Raw genomic sequence first — 23,220 nt, 5'->3', positions numbered from 1 at the left:
GTCCCTGGTAGTAGAAAAAGACAACGAACACCTATGACAGAGCTATTACTAGGACCGACCGTCAGAGGCAAAAACAATTTTCAGACTTTAAAAGTCCTTGGGCAGCAGAATCTTGAAGAGTGACTCATTAGATTTTTCTGAAAAGAAACGCATCACTGATAAAATTAAACTCAGAAGAAAAAAAAAGAAAAAGAAAAAAGATGGAGCTGACAGTTGATTTTAAAAAAATAAAGAAAAGAAGAGAAAAAAGAAAAAGAAACAAAAATATGAAATCTCGCAGGAGAAAAAATAAGTCTCATTTCATTCTTCTAACATCTGTGAATTTTTATTCTAGCAAAAATTATCCAGATGGACCGAATTTAAAAGGAAAAAGGGTAGAAAATGGCTTTGACAAAGGGTAATTACCTTTAGAGGAATCATCGTAGCCTATGTGTTTAATTGTATCTCGCACGACCTTTTGGTAATCAACATTTGCCTTGGACGTTATTTCTCCACAAAGAAGGACCATTCCAGTTTTCGTCACAGTTTCTAGAAAGAAAAGACAAAATAATCTGAATTATTATTGTGAGACTCGACAAAACTTTTGGTAGATGTGAAATATGATGAGAGACTGAGGTTCTTATTTTTTTGACGAAATGAATTTTCCTCGAAGACAAGAAAAACAACATTGGGCAACATTTTTGACCTTTCCATTATCTAAAAAATTTGAAAAGAGAATCAAGTTCCAAATATTTAAAATAAAGTAAAGGGCAAAATAAAAGAATGCAAAAAACAGTATTTTCCTGAGAACACGACCTTATTTTGTTATGCAATGGTTCTGGCTGGTGGCTCTTACATAACTACCTACATTAAATGAATGCTGTACTGAGGCTTACATAATAAAGCTCTAGGAGCATGATAAAATTATGCTGTAAGAAAGGATTTTACTGGCCACCCATGTCTAAGAAACTCTTTCCTATCTGTTAAGATACAAAGACATGAGAGAAATCATTTTATGGGGAATCAGTTTAATGTGATATAATTTCTGTTTTTCATTTATCTCTTCTTATTTGAAGACAAAATAAGAATTGAGTACAATAAACCCGCAGAGGGAGGAAGAAAATTTCACAACAAGGTTAGTATGAGTACAAAGTATTGATGATGTATATAAAACGGAGAGATCATCTCAACATCCCAAGGGCTATATGGATTTTGGGAAAGAAATACAGGTTTCATCTTTAAAGCGCAATGTAACTCCAAAACAACTGTGCTTGAAAAACAAATCAGCGGGCCGATTATTGAAAGTTTAAAGCAGCCCGATTAGATATTGAAATGCGATATTTTGCATAGTTAAAATAGGACTATGTTTTGTCTTGTCTTGTCACGAACTTTCGATAATTGGGCCGCTGAACATGTTAAATAAACCAGCTTTGTAAGGGAAATTCATGGACAAAACCATTCATAGACCCTTGATTGGCAGTTAGAAACACTTGATAGCAAGGAATAACACCATTATTCAATTGAGTAATGTACTGTAATAGGACTTACAAGACACTGATTCCTCTTTGATATTAGAGGGAATAGACAGAGGCCATTCCAGGCTTGGGTAAACCCAAGTAGAAAGCTGCTACCAACTATACCCTTCATAAGTTATGAGCAACCAAAAAAAAATGTTGAAAAAATAGACAACGTTGCGCCACCACAGAGATGATGGACACAAAATTTAGAGGCCAAATTTTATCAAATTTTAGAGGAATGAGCATCAGTAAGTACACATTACTAATCTTTCTGTCCCGCTCAAGGCAAAAATAAAGACAATCTATGTCTTGCCTATGGGCTAGACTCCATCGAAATTGGCTGGAGACTTGTTTTAAACATTCTGTTTTGAAGCTTAACCTAACTTTCATAGTTACCTCTAGACGGCGCGTTTATGGTATTTATTGCGAAGTAATTTGAGTCTAAGTGACTAGGTTTTCTCACTGTGTAAATCTACTATGGATGAGAGCATTAAATCATCACAAAGGAATGACAGTCCGGTCTGTAATAAGAGGTTTTAATAAATCTTACTACTAATCATCACTCACCACAGGCAACTTTTGCATCTGGATCTTCTTTCAGATGGGCGTCAAGGATAGCGTCACTGATTTGATCACACATTTTATCTGCAAAAGACAAAATGAAAAGATGATGTCAGCACTAGTCTGATGGTACGGTTTAGGCTGGAAAAACTGAATCACTCTAGAAGAACCTCAATAATTTGAGACATATTCAAGGAAAACAAATTATTTGACTTGCTCTAGTTGGCTCAACAAAGCAGACCACGGCCTGCCAATTCATTGACCCGAAAATACCTGTGGGTAAAGTCCTATACACCAACATAGAAATTGACTTGAGCCAATTAAATTAAGATTACTGGATAACATTTATCGAGATGTGCTGAGAGCTCCAGCACGGTTGTATCATTAACAAATTCATTCTTCTGAACATTCCCATTTGAGCAGACATTGGATAATAGGAAGTACTGATGGCAACTAGCTGTCTGTTCTGTCAACGTGAGATATGCATACTTCAAACTTTGATCGGTATTAATGATAAAACCTCGGCATTACTTGAGGATTTGCAAAATTGGTGAACTCCTGCAGGATGTAAGTAAGTTTTCATTGCTACAATTACTTAATACTACATGAATAACACAGCAGCTTCTTGTTCTCGGCTAAAACCTTTTGTGAACATCCTCAGATATAATTCTGGAGATGATATTCATTTAGACGCTTCAATTATAGGATGGGGTGGACTGAGAGAGGTCATCGTTTGAGGCGCCAGTTTCATGTAGCCCTGTAATTTCAATAGGCTCATTGGATGTTAGAAAGGAACGAAGTCGACTTCAGACATAGTGTTCTTCATCAGCCGAGGGGTTGAATTTGATTGAACATACACAACTGAAATTATGCTAGCCGTTAAGAGGAACGACCGCGCTTCAGTCCCATGCTGCAATACAAGTTTGTCTAGGTTAATAGGACAATCAGATGTCTGTACATAGAGCAGCCTAAATTACAGTGTGAGGATTTGGAAGGTGAGTCTGCCAACGGAGAGCACAGCAACTGTGCGAAGTTTTTACGTCGAAGCATTATAATAAGTGAACTAAAACGATTTGGGATATGAGATGTCGGCCACTAGCGGCGTATTAGCAAATGGTGCGCACATGTTCCCAAAACGCTGCACATCCACCATGATGTTCCAAAGGGGAAGGGGCCAGACAAGCTAACACTCATACCTGGATGTCCTTCTCCGACCGATTCGGAGGTGAAAAGAAAGTTCTCGCCATCAGGAATTTCGGGCTCCATGTGTCCGTTTCCTTGGTATCCGTTGACGAGAGAAGTTTCAGGCATTGTTAATCCGAGATCTGCACAGGGTCAACAAACAACACAACATGAACACTTTGAACACAGCGAAGGAAAGAGCGAGAAAGAGGTTGTCACGTTGAGGCGCGCATGCTTTTATACCAGATAGTCACGTGATGAAGGGGTTCTATTTTACTTTGCACTCATTGGTCAATGACTCAATGCCCGCCTCTTCATTTTCCCCGCGAATTCCAAACCTTGCGGAGCCGCTTCTAAGCGCAGCACCGCGGTCGGTCGCGAGCGCACAATATCTTAACTCCAAAACTATTAATAACGGATAAAACAAATCCCTTTAATGGTTTAAAAACAACTGCTGAAAGTCTACCTTTTCATGTTTTTACATAAAAATAGAAAGCAGCACAGGCATTAAAAATATGTTTGCTGACTTCGCGATGTATGTATGATAGTGACCGATACGGGCGATCTTGCAAAGCCAGCACAACCAGCATTGTGCAACAATAATATGATATAAGATACATCTGTTTTTAAACCATCATGATATTATATTCTTATTGACAAGGCTTTTTTCTCCAACTCGAACGTATTCTCTTTAAGCAAGGAGGATAGGTGGTAAATAAAACGCACGCCTTGAATTGGGAAAATCACAAAATAATGATTCCATGCTTTAATCAGTCTTTTTTCCTAGATGACTATAGCACGACAGCGCAGCTTTCAGAGAAGGGCCGGTCTCGAATGCCAAATTTTACATAAAGGAACTAATTATCATCATTTTTGACGAGGAACAATACGTGATTTTTTTCTCTTCTTTTTAATCAATGCCTATAAAAAATTTCGGTATACGGTATCATTTAAAATGACGGAACGCACGTAGGTAAGTGTTAATTACAGTCAGTCAACAATTTTTGGTTTCTTTTAGACTCAGCATCCTTCTTTAAAACAAAAAAGGAAAAAGGCACCACCAAGAGCAATGGTACACTTTGCTGTGCCCAGGGATGGATGACCGGAGCAAAATATGTACCCCTATATACTAATTTTCGAGGCATCTCTTTGATACCCAACTGTCGGTGCGATTTTGAAACTAAATTTTAAGCAGCTTGGCCTCATCTTGGAATTACCCATTGAAAAAAATATTAAGGTGATTCGATGGACGCCATATTCTGTGTCAGAACGACATGTGATCTATCGCATCGATTGGTTCCATTTTTTCAGCTACTCGTCATTTGTCTCGAATTATGAGATCGCAATTCTGTTGTCAGGATACTAGAGAATTCACTTGCCAATTTTGACAGGCAAATTCAACGTGATAAAGGCATGATTTTTTTAGAGGAAAATATAGCGTTCATCAAATCACCTTAGGGCCAGTAAGTAATTTTTATTAATTCTGGCCTGCATAATATCGATTTCTGAAGTAACTTTACGTCGATGCAAGATACTTTTGTTGGAGAGTCGGTATAGGTAAGTGTATGAGATTGAAATATAACTCCATGAATGTACGGGTGTAAGAATGTACTTAACTTAGTGTTTAACAAAATTATAATATCTTTCCAGGGCCCGAATAATATTGCAACAATAAGCCGAATAACTTGGCTGCTTGAATTTAAAGAGGAAACACGCTTAAACTTTATCTTCATTTGATAACTTTCCTCTATTCGCCTCTCCGCTCTACTCTGCTCCCTCCCCTCTCGTTGTCTCACTCAAATGATTCGAATGCCATTCATCCAGCAGGTATCTGCCATCGCATCATAGATAAATGCAGAGCTTTCGTTTGCATACTTCATCGAATTCTGCTTGATCTTGAAATTTCAAAGTTTAAGGCGATACTTGCATCATTTTGAATAGTATGAATTCCTAGAAAAGGATGACATAAGTTTGTTTCAGCCTCGCTTATTGAAGCTGTAGAAGAAACGAATCGCATATTCTAAATTGATGGCTAGAAAAAACGTACTTGGATTTGAAGGAGCAGGTATCAAAAATTTTACCCGTCTTACATGTCGGTACCTACTTCATATTCTTTTTCTGCTCTTTTTTAGGCGAAAATTCAGTTGCACGTGGTGATTGATAGGAAACAAGTTAAATAATAATGATTTTTCCGCCAGAAACTGTGAATTGTTTTGAATGAAGTTGTGCGTAGATAAAAAAATAATCGTAAAACTAAGTTGGTTGCTAGTCATCATAGCCCCTTGGACATTTTCTCTTTGCAAGTTACGGGAAAATTGTAAAATTAGACATTTCAATAAATGCACAGGCAAATACCTACCCAGTTAAATGTTCTCGCTTGTTTTGAAATATTGATTCTTTTGCTAACTTCAAACAAAATAATTATTTGCTCATGTAGGAGAGAACCCCTGGTAAAAATTGGCAGGAGGATCTGTGTTCCAAAATACTATAGACCCAAGGGAAAATATTCATAATTTTCCTCATAAATAAACATTTTATCCAAGGAAATTTGGCAACTCTCGAATGTTCATATGGCGTTCTTCCCTACCCTGGTAAAAATTGGCGATAAGAGCTGCGTTTCAAAATACCATAGGAATTCTTATAGCTAGCTAAAGAAGGCTACAGAAAATCATATAGCTGGCCGTAGAATGCGGAGAAAATCATACGGCCGGGCTATACGAAGCGATAAAAATTATGCAGCCGGGCTAAAGTTCCTATCGCCGGGCTTTACACTTTCTCGCCTGGCTGTTGCTTTTTCGCCATCGATTATAAAAGGGTATAAGAAATTGTGTAGAAATTCGTGTGCTTTGGAAATTATTAAGTTTGGTACGGAACCACCTTAATATTTACAAAACACACATTATATTTTCCTTTAATACATATTTGTTTTCATCAATTAAAATAAGAATAATCCATACAGGATGTGCAAACATTTCAAAATCATGAGTTGAATAACGCTGGCTCCGCCAGATTAAATATTAGAGCCTAACACAAAGCGGAGCGGCGACGCATTGGCGCCTGCAAACCTAACAGGGATACTTCACGCATTGCGCAACGCGTGAAGTATCCCTGTTAGGTTTGTAGGCGACAATGCGCGTTTCGCGCTGGCTGCCCGCCTGCCGCGCCGCAGCGTGCCACGGCGCTTGAAGCAACTATTGCACACCAGAGGGATTGCACGGTATCATACGAAACTGAAGGCGCTCTAATATATTAGGAATGACAGGCATCCATCAAAACGTACGGAGCTTTCCTCGCAAAATAAATCAAGATACCACGGCCCAAAAAGAGAGCAGTAGTCCAAAAACTCACTAAGTCCTAGCATCCGTAATTAGTAACGTTTAGCATACACTTTATCGCCTGGGTGTTGCTTAGTCGCCATCGGCTATAAAAAGGTATAAGAAATTGAGTAGCCGGCTGTAGAAGCTATTGGAAATCTTACAGCCGGCTGTAGGTCTATGGTATTTTGGAACACAGATTCTACTGCCAATTTTTACCACGGTAGCACGGCAGTACAGCCGGCTGTAAGATTTCCTATAGCTTCTATAGCCGGCTATACAATTTCTTATGGCCTTTAATAGCCGATGGCGATAAAGCTATACAGCCAGGCGATGAACTGCATAGCCCGGCGATAGGAACTATAGCCCGGCTGCATAATTTTTACAGCTGTATGATTTTCTTCGCTTTCTACAGCCAGCTATATGATTTTCTATCGCCCTCTGTAGCCGGATACATAAGAATTTCTACGGTATTTTGAAACGCAGCCCCTACTGTCAATTTTTACCAGGGATTCTACGTTAAAATTTTTCAGCATGCGAGTACAATGACAGGTACTTAAATAAATTATTTCTAGTCCTTAAACGAGCAACCAGGTATCTCAAAATTTGAAGCATATCATAAAATACCAAATTCTTAAAAGTTGGCTGACGAAATATATGAGAAGCGATTGGAGGGTAAAATGCAAGAATAGTTCATTGAGATAATGTATATTGTTACTCTCAGCCCTGTGAAAACTCATGAGCTCCTGGTAAAAAAAAACGTACAAAACTTGACAGACTATCGAAATTTGACGATCGCCCCTTTAGGCATTTGATAAAACGCGTGCTTTAAGTATTTGCCTGTAAAACATACCAATGCGCATCTCGTGACCGAATTAAAATCCCTGCCTAGATTCGCAATCATGAGCCTAAAATCAATTTCATTTGTACATTTAAATACATTTCAGGCTCTCAATTCCAAGAGCAGATGACAAGAGACGACTCACTGCAGAAAATAATATACCGTGTTGTCCTCTGCATGTTAACTACTAGGTATACGTATATTTACACACGTATACTCACACTCACCTCCAGTCATGCTGTATCGGCTCCAGATAAGATATCCTTAAATCTACGGTGAAAAACCACCGGCTAGGCAGGAATCGATCCGACGCTCACTGAAAAAGCGCAATTAAAATTCATGAATACATTAAATAGGTGAGGGCGTCGAAAAAAGTTGGAGATTTGATACGTTTGGGAATTTAAAAGGAATTGAATGGGAGTCAGGAAAAACGACCGTAACTTATCTTTTTCTTATTTTTTTTACAATTTTAAATAACTAGCGTTACGGTCAAGGAACCAGGAACTACTTAGCTGGATGGGGCAGAAAAGGGCTTCATTAGGGAGGGTCTGGGCCCTGGGGGCCTTAACAATATCCCACTAACTATGCTTTGCGGGAGTCTTCAAACTTCAAAGGAAAGGTTTGGGGGATATATATAGCTCCGATGGGGGGTCTCGGCGAGCCTCTTCAGGAAAATTTTAAAAAAAATGGGTCAGGAGCAATTCAGAGTTTTTATCAGTTATTACCGAGAAATTTATTGAATTAGAATTTCAAAGACGAAACATGTTATGTCACACACTTCTGTAGCAAAGTGCCTCACATTTTTTGGGTGGGGCCTAGTGAACCCCATAGTAGGTGCCTTACTCTCAAAAATTGTTTTACCCTGAAATTCCCGAACACGATCGAGCATATGCGCTAGGCAAATCATTATTCATCAAGCAAAAACATCCGTTAGATTTTGTAGCCCATGTATAAGTGGTAAAAATTATGATATGATCAGTGATGAAGCGTGAATGATCGATTATCAATATTTCCCCATTGAAGTAATGGTAAAGAACCGATTATAAAGGTGTTCCTTGCAAACACCCTGTTTATCGATTCTTCTCCATAGGTGTTGATGGTAGATCAATCGATTTATTGCAAAACACGTCATGCCACTAATCATGATCCAAGTTACCGACCGAGGTCGTTTACAATTAATAATGTCAGGCACTTGGAGACAGGGGCAGGGGGAGATTTAGAGGTGCCTCAAAAGTGGGGGAGGGGTGAGGTGGTTGGTTGGGGAGGGGAAGGGTCAAGCCAGATCTTACAGTAGGTCTCGAATTTTCGGTCGGAAATCCTCCGACTTGTGTATCTATCTTGAAGTCGAAATGAATAAACATGCCGAAAAATTTGAAGAGTTGAAAAAAGGGAAAGCAAGGAAGTGGTAAAATTGTTTAGACAATGCCTGTCAACAGATCGAATTATGCCGCTATTATTTTCCTTGGCACCGTTTTTGCTTGTCCTTGGGAGGACAATGGATGGCTTCACCTCTTCAAATATTCAGATAATGATTATAATTTTCGGATTTAATCATTGTTTTACCTTTATTCTTGAAATTCAATTATTTCCAAGGCAGAGGTTATTTTTTTATTTTCCTCTTTTTAAAAATAATTTGAATTTGTCGAGCATCAGCACGGAAAGAATAGTGGACTTGACAGGCGTCAACTCTATGTAGCAGGAACGAATTACGAAATAATTTCATTGGTTTAACTCAAAATCGTGCTGTTTAGACTCTGTTAGCGTTGATACACCACAGCCTCTGTTTTTTTATTTGTTTTTTCCTTATATTTTTGCATAGACTTTCAATGTATCGTACGAAACTTTTATATTTAATATTCCATCCTTGATTTGTTACAGAGTGTTTATTTTTTTAAATTACGAGTATAAAATAGGAATTTAATTTTATTTCAAACAACCTAATTTTGGCGAAGCAACTTCAATTTTTTCCAAATAACAGCCAATTTAAATTTAAATTTTACCAACGAGGAGATAAAAGGAAAAAATTAATTGTATTAATTTTCATTTTTCACCCCGCCTCACAGTGGATCGAATCAATGAGAGAGGTCGGACATAAAATGTTTTACTGGAACTGCAAATGTCCACATTTATTTCGTCAAATTTTAAATTTTGAGAAGAAAATTTCACGAAGAAAACAATGGAATCACTTTTAGAACCTCAAAATTTTGTATAAACGGAGTTACAAGCCCTGAAAGTTTCCAAATTTTTCCCGACCTCTCCTATTGTCTCGATCCATCGTGCGCCTGTCATAAATGGCCGCGGCAATATGACATATCTTTGGGGAAACTATAGCGTATTGATTCTAATAAGACCTTGATTTTTTTTATTCTAGTTGATGAAGGAAAGTGGCGCGACGGCGAGAAATAAATTTGTCATGGCGGAGAAAAATGGGATCACTGAGTGACCATGTTGACCAAAATTCAAAGACGAATATTTATATTCTTGTGTGAAGGCCATCAACCTGGAAAGGTTATCAGCACTACAAAGGCTAATACACCGCTCGAAAGAGTATGAATTCCAAAAGTCGAAAAACATATCTCGAATTCCGATGTTTCAGAATCTCCCAAGTTTTTTCAATTTTTTCGAAGACAAAAATGAACGACATCGTTATAAATTCTAAGAAATATTTTGTATGAGACGATAAAAAAAATACTAATTTATTCCTTGAAACAATTAAAAAAGAGAAGTGAATTAACTGGCATTGTCGCAAAGCGAGATAAGTTATTTTCGACGCTTATCATCGTCAATTAAGTTCACATAAGTGCATCATCGAGCAACATCGAACACCAAACTTAATCAGATCTACTATTTCGACAGATTATCGCTGAGGCAATTTTGTCTCTTTTGAAAGGTTATTTTATTTTTTTTTTGGGGGGGGGGGCAGATGTCACTAAAATTTTGAGCTAAGTGGAGATCTCACTTTTGCTCTATTGTCAGGTCCAGCGAGGGAGGGGGAGATCTTTCTCTTGAAGCCTACCGCGCGCTTACTTCTGGTGAATGTATAAAAGAAAAAAACTATCTCTATATCGTGTTGTTTTATATTTTCTAGGTCTAATTTTTTCATAAAAGAGGAATCGAAATACTACTTTCTGAACATATTAATTGCTACAATTTCCGATAGCTACAAAAACTGGCTAGTGCGACGTAGACTTATCTGAAGGCATGCCCACTGCCCAGGCCCACACGCACAGCAATCGTGTAGCCTCCAGACGGCGCCTGGAGAAATCTGAGCTTTTGCTATTCCGATGGATATCCCATAGGTACCACCGGGTGCTTGCCAACCAAGCTGCAGATTTATTTATGAGCATTCAGTACCTGGTGTATTCTATATAATTTTTTCTTCAGGTGAAACTACACAGCTTGTAAAAAAAAGAAGTAACATCGAGCTATCGAACAACTTTCCCTTGGTGTCGCATGCGACGGATTTCATTATAACGCCTGGATGCAACTATTCGGGCTCGATGGACGTCCGTGTCGCATATGCACGAAAGTGAAGGCGTTTTGACTCTTCACGTAGTAACTTCCTCACCAGTGGCGCTCAGTGGAGCGAGTCAATGAGAGGAGGCTTTTAAAGCTAACTGAACTGTTTAAAAAGCTTGGTTGCAGTGGCGTGGCGTGCTTTGCGATTTATCGATTGATCTGTCAATTAATTCTATGGAAAAGGATCGCTAAACAGGGTGTTCGTAACGAACTTCTTAATACTCGATTCTTTCGCATAGCCTCAAATGGGGAAATATCGATAATAGATCATTCACGCTTCGCTAACACTTGGTTTCATACACAGAAGTTGCGGATCCTGGTACCGAAAACAATGGTTACATAAACCGACCTTATTTTTTTTTCTTGTACATTGAAGAGAGAAAAAAAATTAATAAAAAATAAACAGATTATACATTACAGTCGATATGCAACAATGTACTTACGGTTCATAAGACAAAACTTATTTTTTTTTTATTTTTTTATTACATGGACTACTTTGATATTGGTGCTACTCTTCATGGTCAGCGATATGAAAAGTAACAAAGAAGCTTGGACTGGTGGCAACGGCGACACAAATTTAGCCAAAGCTTCAATATTAATTGTGGGTGGGAGGTGGTTGAATGAGAATTATCACTCTCTAATCTTGAAGCCATTAAGCCTCAAGCAGCAAGAGCTCCTCTGAGAATTTCTAAAAATAAGGATTAAGCCAACAACCGACGATAAATTAACTCGAGTTTGATAACTATATACACACACCCAAACAAATAGCTCGAAATTATATTTGATTGTTCTGTACTTTGCTTGAATCTAAACCAGTTATTCTTCGATACGAAATTCAGACAGAGTCGTGGGGTCAGTAGCCATGCACTCTTGAAAGGGATGAGGGATTTTGCAATGAAATTCCGTGAGACTTTCGGAGCATTTTTTTAGAGGCCTAGGAGATCACGAAATGTATAGCGACTGTGAAAATTCAATTTCAAAATTTTGAAAAATTTAACTCATGATTCGAATTTCAGAATTTCTTATCGGACTAAATCTTACGTGCCACGCGGATTTGCAATTGAAGGGAGTACTTAAATCCATATTATGAAAGTTCGCGGAAGGCACAACAGTTTCACCTAAAAAAATCCTGAAGCTTGAAAAAAGCTCTTAATAAAGTCGTAATAGTGGGATTTCTTATGCTAAGAAAGATTCTACCTCTATGTTTGGTCAAACTCTCCATGCGCAGATAACATCAGCATGGATTGCCTTTTTGTGTAGGGACTCCAAGGGACAGAATGGTAAATTTTTAACCAGAGCCACGCTCACAACTAACATCCCTGCTTATAAACGTGCTTCCTATAAGTGCATATCACGGCTTAACTTTGAGAATTTTTTTGCGTAGTTTCTTTGAAACATTATTCCTATTCGCGCATATCTATTTTATTATAGAATTATTATTTTCCGGCATCATTGAGCAGCCCATGTGTCAGTTGGGTTCATGCAAACAGGATACAAGGGATGGGATGAGCATCTTACAAATAGTGGCAGATAATAAATGATTAATGAGACAAAAAACAGTTGATAGAGGCAGATAGAGTGATATTTGAGAGGAATGTCAACTCAGCTAACGCAACTCTTACAAGGTCTATTTCAGCCTTGTCTAGCTCCGCAAGCTACGTAAGCATAGAATCCGGCGCGTCACGTCTTCGCAAAAGAGAGGGGGCGGGGGAAGGTGTCGTGACGCATGAAGAAGAGGGTAGGTATTCTGGCACGCAACGTAAGTCACAGGACACGCAGCAAGTGCTGCCATTTTGTGGAGCCTGATGAAAATTTTGGGATGGAGGGGTCTTGTTGAGGACCAATGAAATCGGATCCACTCTGGATTTCTATAACACTAGTGTTTCTTGAAAAAGGGTCCTTGTTAAGGGTAAGGGTCCGCTTTAAAACCTCGAGTGATAAAAATGCGGGGCTGAATCTATTTCTCCTCAAGGAGTGACTTGCACTATTACGAATATACGAATATTCTGCTATTTTCGCGGAATGTCATGTGCTTTTATGGTCCTACTTTCTTTTCGCATTCGTATAACTCGGGGTTTATGGGCGTTATACAGACTCCGGCGCCGAATTTCTTTCCTCGATTTTTAATCATGCACTATAGTCTTTGACGTGCCCACTTCTTTTTTAACTGTGGAGTGATTGTTTTTGGTGTAAAGATCGGAGAAACCGAAACTATCTTCGTCTATGCATCTCCACGCAAACTGGAAGATTCAGCACTAAGCATTTCTCGACACATCTCCCAGACAGGATGCATAGGAGGAAGAGAGTAGTTTTATCACATTCAGATGCAGCTGTACTGCTATTCCCGGTCGGGTGAGGGCAGGGTCAGAGACAGGTCTGCTGATGAATGTGCTACCGTGGTGCATAAGCTAGGGATCAAGGTGATGATGGTGCACCATGCAGTTGCAGGTCTACATTCATCAGGACGCGTCATGCGTACAAAGCAAATAATTAGCATAAAGTGTAAGTTGTGTTTACATAATCATTTCATACACCGCACAAATGGCAAGTTTCCAGCGCAGCATGAAGCTCTCGTGAGGACCAAACCAGTGGATCAGTGCATGTGGTTGTTCCTTAAGATTGCCATCCCGTTGTATACAATAAGGAGGAAGGAGGAGCTCGATTTTTTAAATTTGGATATATTCATTCATTTTTTAAGAGCGGAAAAAATCCTATTTTTTCTTTTCACTTGCATTTTATAATTATTGATAGCTGAGAAATATTTCTAACCCAGAAATCTTCTTGTTGCCAGAATGTATACAAATTAGTGGCGTCATTCGCTCGGACAAGACATTACTATGTGGTTTGTTTTTTTTTTTTTTTTTTTTTTTTTTTTTTTTTTTTTTAAATTGACGTAGAAACCAAGGCGAATTCCTCGTTCTTGTGCGAGCTAGTTCGTTTTCAAGCTCTCTTGAGATTTGCTCCTCAGATTTGACCGAGACCAGCATTCCTCAGAAATGATGCCAGCGTTCAGAACGGTATTTTGGGCGTAACTAATAGGTAAGTTATTGTTATCCTCGCGTATAATTATGCGAACTGAAATTAATTTGACCAGACTTTTCTTCCTTTTCTTCTTTTACCTTTATATCACGTGTCGTTTTGTTTCGTGTTTTTTTTTCTCTCACGTGTTACCTCTCTTCCTTTTAAGATGATCTTAAGCTCGTTGCACTGATTTTAAACTGACATTGTTGGCGCTATATATCTTTCAGAGATGGTGCACGCTTGGCTCAGAAGAGTGGTCGAGAGTTACATGACACTTCACAGCCAAGCATGTCCATTTCATTTGGAATATTAATTCAGTTGCATAACATTCAACCTGAGAGCATAGATAATGGGAAAAGCTTGCCGCCCAACCCATCCACTGCAACCCACACAAGGTGCGACATCTTTGCAGGTGCGATGTTCGGCATCGTTAAGACAACATTTTTCAAAAGGGAGCCACTATTTCCACCTTAGTTTAGAAACAGCATTTGAACTATTGGATTCCCCGTGCAGATATGTGCTTTTAACAATGAACTGGAATAGTAACTCCTCATTTCAAAATGTAGCCTAATTATACGTACATTCAATCGAAGATGTTTCTAGAAAGAACATTCGATTTAGGTTCTGAATTTTTTTTTTTTTTCATCATAGGACCTAACAAGGGTGTGTGGTAAAATAAGATAATTTTTGGGTGAAAATTTGATTTATTTCTTTTTTATCCTCAAATTTTTTTTGTGGATGAAAATCAATGATTTGGGGCAAGGTAAGTATGACGTGACGTATGGGTTAAACTTTGCTAATTACACCACTCACACGACAATTTTGTTCTTTGTTCAAATGGAAAGGTTCATAAAGTGTCTGGTGCAAATTTTAATCGAGAGAACATCCGATTCTGGCAGAAAATACAAAGAATGCACGAATAAAAAGGGAGCTTTAAAGTATATCGTGCTGGTAACAGAAAGATGTAATAACTCACGGGACCATTTCGTGCTCTTCAGGGTGAGAGAAAAGCTCTGATAAAAGTTCACTGATTGAATCAATTTTTTTAAGTAAAAAAGAACAGGAACTACAGGAAACTATGAGTGCGACTAATATTTGTGACTTTAAGTATTTTCGTTACATAAGAGTTATGTCATAGATTCAAAAACCGATAGAAGAGCTCAGAAAGCCGTTGACTTTACTAAGCACAGACTTGAGAGCGTGTCTCCGGCTTGTGGCGGTAGACGAGCCAGCAAAGTTGTAAATTTTGCGTCTTTGCGTTACGTATTTCATGATTGCCCTTATCATTGCACTTCAATGCAATATAACTGCAACTTTTTTTACGATGAAATTGCAATATTTTTACATTACTTGGTCAATCAATTCCGATTTTATACAATAAAAAGAACAATACTCCTTTTTTTCAATTCTAGTGCTATACATTTCGGTAAGAGGAGCCCCTTCAATTAGTAGATAAGCAACATACACAACACTCCAATTCAGCAGCAATAAACTACTGTGTAATATAATAGCTATGTGTTGCGACCTGCGTTGCTTGACATACTACGCTTCTCGCTGGTGGAACAAAGAGAGGGGCTTGGTGCTTACTGTTGAGACCGAGTTCGTAATATACGTCGCTTTGGCGTCGGTGTCGGAAAAAATAGGAAACGTGTCTTTTGAGTGAAATGATGCGCAGTAATTATCGCTCGATTCCTCGCCCCTTGATTTATCTCGATCTCACTCGAGAAGCCAGTCTAATCGTCAGCAATTAAACTACCTAATTCCGCAATCATGACCGCACTTCAAAATCAGTCTGGTCGACACAAGACATTTTTCGCAGTGATGGACGGGGGTACTGAATCAGCTCATGTTCAAAATTTTAATGTCCAAGTAGGCAACTTTTAGCCGAGAGGGCAAAAAATGGCAACTGTTGCGGGGGGGGGGGGGGGGGGGGTCGGCATAAACTACGTAAATCGTTGGCCACAAAGCGAAACCACGTATCTTCGTTTCCGGCGTTGCAGACTGCCTGTCATACTTTATTTTCTCTTTGGAAAAATACTCAAAGTAATTTCTTAAAAACATCTTTGATTTTCTTTCTCTGTTAGCGGGATATTCTGCATAAAGAAGCTACAAATTTGGCTCTTTTCTCGTCGAAAAAACGAATTGTCGCGGAAATTTTGAGAAACCGCAATGGAGGTACGTGGTTTTGCACTTCGGCCATCGAAATACAAGAACTGGGTCAAATATTCTCGCAACCTGAGAGTTTAAGTAAAATCGTAGTCTGATAGTTTAGTAGATTTACGCATACCAATTGTGATAAAAAGGACCCGGGTAGTATTCTCGAAATTCCCAGGAGTCAATACATAGTTGCAAGCCGTTTCCTCTTAATTTTTTAATATTTTAATATTTATTTCGCTGAAATTCATATTTAATATGTAAACCACTTCAGCCGCTTACCCGCAGCAGTAAATCGTTTTGAGCAGTTCAGCTCAAAATCACTCTAAATCATTATGAAAAGGGATCTTACAGATCCTGACAAACTATTTCGCTCCTTTAAGTTCCCTAAAGAAATGCCGCACGACGCCCGTAAACAGTGTCCTCCTGATGATGTTCCGTCAACCCCCCCCCCCCCCCAAATAAACGTTATTTAATCACAATAAAACCGATACGAGGTCCACCTAATGAAATAGACGGTTAAAGAGCGGTCATGAATAAAGTCCCTGTGATACAATCGCATCAGATTTTGATACCGCTATTTCGACTCTGCACACACGCTTGTTGCCTATCTGATTTAATGAAGGAGATTGTTCGTTCGTCGTTGCCCCGCGAAGGCAAGCGTGGGCTGTATCGTGGTCAAGTGTTTCCATGCCACCGCCTCTTCATAATTTCATTCTCTGAGCTCGTAGTACGAGTCAAATTGACGTAATATTTAATGAGGATAACTTTCCAGCTATATTTCAGAGAAAAGAGAGTAAAGAGAGAGCAGTGTTAAATATTAGATTGTTATGCAAAGGCCAATGTTTAGTTTCATCTTGAAATGATGTCTGAAGTACTGCACATCTTGTTAGCCCAAGAGAAACCACTCAATTTAGGAAGGTGTATAGCGGCATATTTTCATTTTTCCATAAATTTGAAAACACTCTTGACTAACGAGTAGCAACAAAACTTCTGAAAACGACTGAATCTCAAAATCATAATTTAATGTTCAAACGGAAATTAAAATAGAATGATTGGAAAAATTCTGTTCAAAATTTAATTTGTTTAACACTAAAATATGGAAATTCCGGCGCTCGGCCATATTTATGCTCGCATTTCGCGCTTTGTCGTTCCTTTTTGTTTCCATCAACATACAATATATTTAGCAAAAAAAAAAAAATCAGAGAATTTCAGCCTAGCACAACTTCATTATGCTTCCTCATGATGAAAACCATGAGTAAGGGCACAATCTATGAATTTTAATGTTGTCATAGAACACGCGTCCTTGTGTAACTTTACCTATCTAGAGACAAAAAAATAAATTATAACTCAAGCAGAATTTCGTCATGAGTGTCATTTGACTTAAAAGTTTTTACTGTAAAACTTGCCTAATATTTTGCCGATCTTCTTCGTGTGACCGTGATTTTTACGACCATAAGAATGAAGAGCTGTCAAAGAAATCAAGTTTTTCATGCATTCTAGAAACTAGACTGATTGCGTCCCGCCCTGTTTAAATAAACTTCGATCTGTAATTGGCAAGTACAATTTCTGGCTCACTCGTAAAAACACTTACGTGCACAAGGAGACTAGTGGTACATACGTTGTTCCCAAACTGAGTCAGAAAGAGTTCCAACTCGCAACTATCAGATCTGACATCAGTGGAGTAATGATTGAGAAAGGAAACCGCTGAGGTTGGACATTTCATCGGTCTTTGACTTTTCTATCTAATGAGCTTTTATTGTACTTGATTAGCCTTTTTCTGCGGGCCTACACTCTCTCCGAGAAATCTTAGATCAAGTGAGTTGGGTGTGCGCGACTGATAAGTGTAAGCGAACGCTCGAGTGTCTGTCGATATTCAAGCGAACTCTGCTACCTACTTACAATTAGTATTCATTTTCTACCGAGAAGCGTTCAAAGATGAAATTGAAATTGCTACGACTCGATATAGCTTCCTGATAAATGATTACGAATGACGACTTTTGAATTTAAAAAGACCGAGGTAAAGGACCTGGCCTTGGACCATTCGCGACTAATTCACGATATATTCACAATCAAATCGCATGTAATTGTCATTTCTTCGCTGAGACGGAGATACCATTAAACGTCAACACGAAAAATAAAAGATAGGACCAAACCCTGTATTACAACCTAAGTATTTGTTATGATGTCGCGATAAAACGAACTGCCGGTTGTGGCGCATCGTTTCAAAATAATTAGACGTGCGGCCAGAGGCAGCTTAATCGCATTTTACATCGTCTAATTTTTGCACATGTTTTACTTCCTTGAAACAAAACCAAGCTCTATAATGCCTTGAAACGCCACGTGTACTTCCCCAAAATTATGAGGGATATATTCATAAAATTTCCACGAAGAATGTTACTCGGCTCTCTTGTAAACATGACGAATAAAACGAAAGCGAAAATAGAGCAACTTGCAATGTAGTTAGGCTGATAGTGGTTGAAACCTGTTCTACTGTGACTGTATAAGTAGGCAAAATTGGACAGATTTTTGCAATAAGGAACTATAATTTCTGGCTCATCCATTGAAGCACCTATGTGCATAGGATAACTAATAGCATATATGATGTTTGTGAAATGAGCCAAATACTATAGCTCCTGATTGCAAAATGTACTCAAACTGGAATACATGTTGCAATGAGGGACTACTGTTTCTGGCTCGTCTATAGCGGCATAATGACACCGGCCTATCTGTGTGGGGAAAATGAGCCAGAAATAATAGTTTCTTATTGCAAAATGTAGTTCAATTTTCATCAGAGTTACTCTCATCAAAAATGAGATAGGTATCAAAGTCGGATTTCGAGATACATACATTAAGCCGCTTTTATAGCACAGCCTCGCGCTCTGCTGCGCCCAATCGCCATTCGGATTTCGAGATGCCGACAGAAAAACTCTCTTAAAAAACCTGGAGAGTAAGTCGCGATTGGAATAGTTCATTTTTGTGACAATAAAGGGCCAAAAAGTTGAATGCCAAACCGGCGACCACCCGCCCGTAATACAGCAGATTAAAGACTAAAATAGCTCTTTCAAGCAACTACGCGTGTTGGCTTGGAAGGTTCATCCAGGCATGACTTTCGTTAGATTTGACATTTTTCAGCAGCTTTTCCAAAAAAGTTTATTGAACTTTTTCGACTGTCTGGCACATTACCCAATTTTGAGAATTATTGGATTTAAATTCCTTTTTTACGTGGCTAGACGCAGTTGGACTACATTTTTGTAATAAGGAACTACAATTTCTGCCTCATGGTGCGGTTACTTTCCTTATGCAGATTGGGGCGTTTTCGGGTGAGCCAAATATTGTATTTTTTCGTTGCAAAATGCAGTCCTTCTTCAGATGAAAAACTCCGATTATTGGATGTAATTGTGATTAAAGGAACAGGGGAAACATTGCGACGCGAATTCGATCCGTGCAGCTCAAAACTTGACAGAGATGCAATATTCTGGAGTTCAGGTGCATAAAAAAGCATTCTATTTGTACACGGAAATCAATATGATTACTAAAATACAGCAAAAATTTGGTTCAGAAGCATCATTTTGGCCTAATCCTAGGGAAGAGGTCTGGAAGCAATGTTCGTTAAGAGTAGGCCCCGGGGGAGGGGGGGGGGGGCAAAACTGCGACAAATTTCCTCAAATTAATAGTTTGACCAATATTTTGTCCAGCGAAATCAATGGTTACTCAAATACCGCAAAAAATAGTTCAGGGGCGCCATTTCGACCATTTCTCCGGGAGGAGTGCAAAAATTGTTAAGAGGGCATGGAGGGGGGGGGGAGGAAAAACGATTTAAAAAAATCTTCTAAAATCGATGAAAATTTTCTCACATAAGGGAGCAAGATTTAAAATGCAGGGGAGACAGTGACTCCCCTCCCCCGCTCTCCGCACTGACTTCCCTGAGTTGGCTCATCTCCACTGAGCAAGGTCAGCACGTAGAATCGAAGTAGTGGATGAGGGTGTGGGGGTGTTGTGCAATAGGTAGACAAAAAAGTTGGGTAGACTTACGTGAAAATTCCGATTAAAACGGGGTAATCCTCGAGGGTGAGAGCGCAGCACGTAACTAGGTGGGCTATGCGGTGGCACAAAAATAACCGAAGTTGAGCGGGGGAAAAAACGGAAGCTCGGAAGATGAGGCGAGATGAAAATCAGAAAACTGGTTGGCGGTCGGCTGATACTGCCGATAAACTCCCTTTTGGACCCACTCTTTCTTTCAACGAGCCGATTGGCTCCGGCCCACAAACCCACGGGTCGTACGAGCTCTTACGTCACCCAGAGCTCGAACACCGGACTCAACTTTTTATAGCTGATATAAGCTTTGAGCTCTTTTATTTTAATTTATGTAACTATCTCGTGAGTTATCTCAGCCTACAGCTGGCACAAAAGAAAGCGCAACTGTATAAAAATACTCGCTCGCCGAAGAAAGCTCCGGACTGTTTGTTCGTCTATCTGGGATAATGCATCTACGGGTAGGCTGACGGTGCTGCCGTCTGAAATTTCAAAAACACACACACAAAAGGAGGACCTCAAGATCCGCAGAAAGCCACTTTACTCTTTACTATCTTTACAAACAATCCACAAATGGTAAAAAGATTTGGTAAACATCCGCAAAATTTTCCGCGATTCTAACACCGCTAAGTACATTCAAAGATCCGTGTTAATCGGCAATTCTCGGATCCGCAAATATTCCGCATTCTAAGAAGCTCCGCAATATGTATGTGATCCGCAATCCAAAATAAATTATAATTATCCGCAAAACTGGCCGCATAGGCTCTTGAGCCTACCAAACACAATGCACAAAAATCTGCATTTTCCTAGAATCTCTGCAAATGATCCGCATTTTGATTGAAATATCCGCAAACCATCAAATTCTACGCATTTTTCTGACTTCTGCGCAGTTTGGCAGCACTGCGAGAGAGCGAAAGCACTTCACATGAATGTTCTTTAAACGTATGCACTCAAAACTCACAATTGTTAACTTATTGTCATGTGTACCCACGTAGGTCAGAGTCGAAAATGTCTATCTTTATATCACTCTAGAGAGCACCTACAGGTATCTGTTTGAATACTTGCATAATGTGTTTCCTCTATTCAAGTGCACGCATAGATAGAAAATAGTAAAGTGCAGGGAAATAAGGCATGTCAGATCAAGCGTTGTTCAAATTTTGTGAAATTTTAAGTATTTTCGAAAAGAGAACTGAGCACTAAGTCATTGGTAATTTTTACAACTTAAGTGCGAGTCAGAAGAAACATTTGCAATTTACAGTTTTGGAAGGCGCTTCCTACAAAGTCTCTCAAAAAATTTCGAGCTTCTACAATTTTGATAACCCGCTGATGTGGCTTACGTCTTTCTGTTTCTCTACTCCTCAATTTCTGACGACATCATTTTGAAATACGAACAATACGGTTTCAAATGAAGTTGGTAATCTATTGCAATCATTTGGCTACAACACTCGTCTTGAAAATGATTTTCGATTTGTTATGCTTGTAACGTTGAGGAATGGATGTAAAAGCGGCTTTGACGTATTTTACATTATTCGGATAATTTATCTAGTTTGAAAATACATTTTTAAAACGAGATAAAGGTATTTTCCCCTAAAAAAAAAAAAAAAAAAAAAAAAAAAAAAAAAAAATTGGATTTGCGTGCAACATTGTTCCTTTTAGCATAAATACGTTCAATATTCTCTCGCTGCACTTCAATATTTTCTCTCTTTAATTTCCTTTAATAGGAAAACGCATCAAATACCAGTCATATATTTTAATGAAAGTTTCGGAGAATATTCTTAAAAAGGCAAATACAACTTATAAAAATCGTCAAAACAGAAACCAGAAATACAGAACTCATCGGCGAAAACAAAAGGAATATCTTCCGAAAAAGTATAAAAATTACCTAAGCGTGCGCGAAACTCAATCTGATTCTATTTTTAGTTTTGATCTCTCATTAAAATTGCTTCATTTTTTTTCAGAGGGTGGCAATTCTCTACCGCAGACATTTTATTCCACCGATAATTAGAGACATACTTAGAAGTTGGAGCTCCGTAATCTGATAATAAGCCAAAATGAATTTGCAAATAGGCAGATTAATTCAAGAGAATCTCCATTTTTTTAAAACATATTTGCAGAGAATATACTGTACAATGTAGATACCTATATTTGTGGTCTTCGTATGAATAGAAAATTTATGCTGACAATGTGCAAAAGTTGAACTTTAAAGTCATTCAGACATGTCGGGAAAAAATGGTCGGTTAACGTCTTCTTTCACTGGTGTTCGCGTCAGATCACTATCGCGTTTTTCAAGTTTCTATGAATTTCCGTCTCTCCTCGCCTCTGTATATATTTCCTCTGTCAAAAATGGAACAAAAAAATAAATCTGAATACACTTACTTGAGCTAGGCATATTCTCCATAATCAAAGATGACTTCAATCAAATATGACATAAATATCTCAAGTATAGAGATCTAGATTTCCGGATGGTTAACCCCCATTATAAGCACACCTTGTTAGTTTGTTGTGATGTGCTCATAATATTCTTATCATTTGTAATTCATTTTATTTCATGTAACAGATTCTTTCCGTCTGTGTAACTCCAGTTCTCTCTTTTCCTCTCATGAAAGTCGCTATAAATTAATTCTGTCTTCATTGGCGATATCCGTTCTTATCGATACATTTTCACACTCAGGCAGAGCCTGACTTTTCTCTGTCGGGCAAAAGAAAGACTTTTGATTTTTTCGCTTCTGGGTAATCAGTCACAAAGGGCGCCGCGTAGGTGCGATGAATCTGTTACATGCAGCAGCAACAAAACAATACACGACGTTCGTGAATTTACGCCACGAAAGCAATGGCAAGGTAGGGGAGGCGGATGATACGAGGACGGACATAAGTTTATGTGCTCGTATTTACTTAAGAAATGCTGCGACAAATGTCCGATAAGGCTCTGCCATTTATTGATAGTCACGCGTTGATGACCTAATAAGTTTTCTCTTTTTCAAGCGATATCAGGTCTCGCTGGTTATAAAAGTCAATTTTTTCAACCTCTGCCCTTTGGGTAAATTTTATTTATGCTGATTGAAGAGTCGCGGTTATGGTAGAATAGACAAAATCAAAG

At 38.6% G+C, this 23,220-nt stretch overlaps 1 protein-coding gene across 5 annotated transcripts in view; it reads right to left on the bottom strand.

Moving 5' to 3' along the window:
- Positions 1-20,309, bottom strand: part of Sam-S (S-adenosylmethionine Synthetase) — a 35,486-nt gene extending 15,177 nt beyond the window's left edge. Inside the window, exons 1-5 of one of the 5 annotated variants that reach the window (XM_019054963.2) lie at positions 20,124-20,296; positions 7,616-7,710; positions 3,254-3,382; positions 2,064-2,141; positions 406-528 (exon numbers count right to left, since the gene is read on the bottom strand). In XM_019054963.2, coding sequence (XP_018910508.2) covers positions 406-528; positions 2,064-2,141; positions 3,254-3,382; positions 7,616-7,631 — 346 coding nt within the window. In that variant the 5' untranslated portion in view covers positions 7,632-7,710; positions 20,124-20,296. Of the gene's footprint in view, positions 1-405; positions 529-2,063; positions 2,142-3,253; positions 3,383-7,615; positions 7,711-14,910; positions 14,954-20,123 lie in introns of those variants that run through there. The other 4 variants (XM_019054962.2, XM_019054964.2, XM_019054966.2 and 1 more) reach the window with 4 other exon arrangements.
- Between the last annotated feature and the right edge of the window lie 2,911 nt (positions 20,310-23,220).

This window comes from Bemisia tabaci, chromosome 1, assembly GCF_918797505.1.
Source record: "Bemisia tabaci chromosome 1, PGI_BMITA_v3".
Lineage (NCBI taxonomy): Eukaryota > Metazoa > Arthropoda > Insecta > Hemiptera > Aleyrodidae > Bemisia > Bemisia tabaci.
Note: the sequence above shows the minus strand (reverse complement) of the source record. Positions and strands in the feature narration are given on the sequence as shown.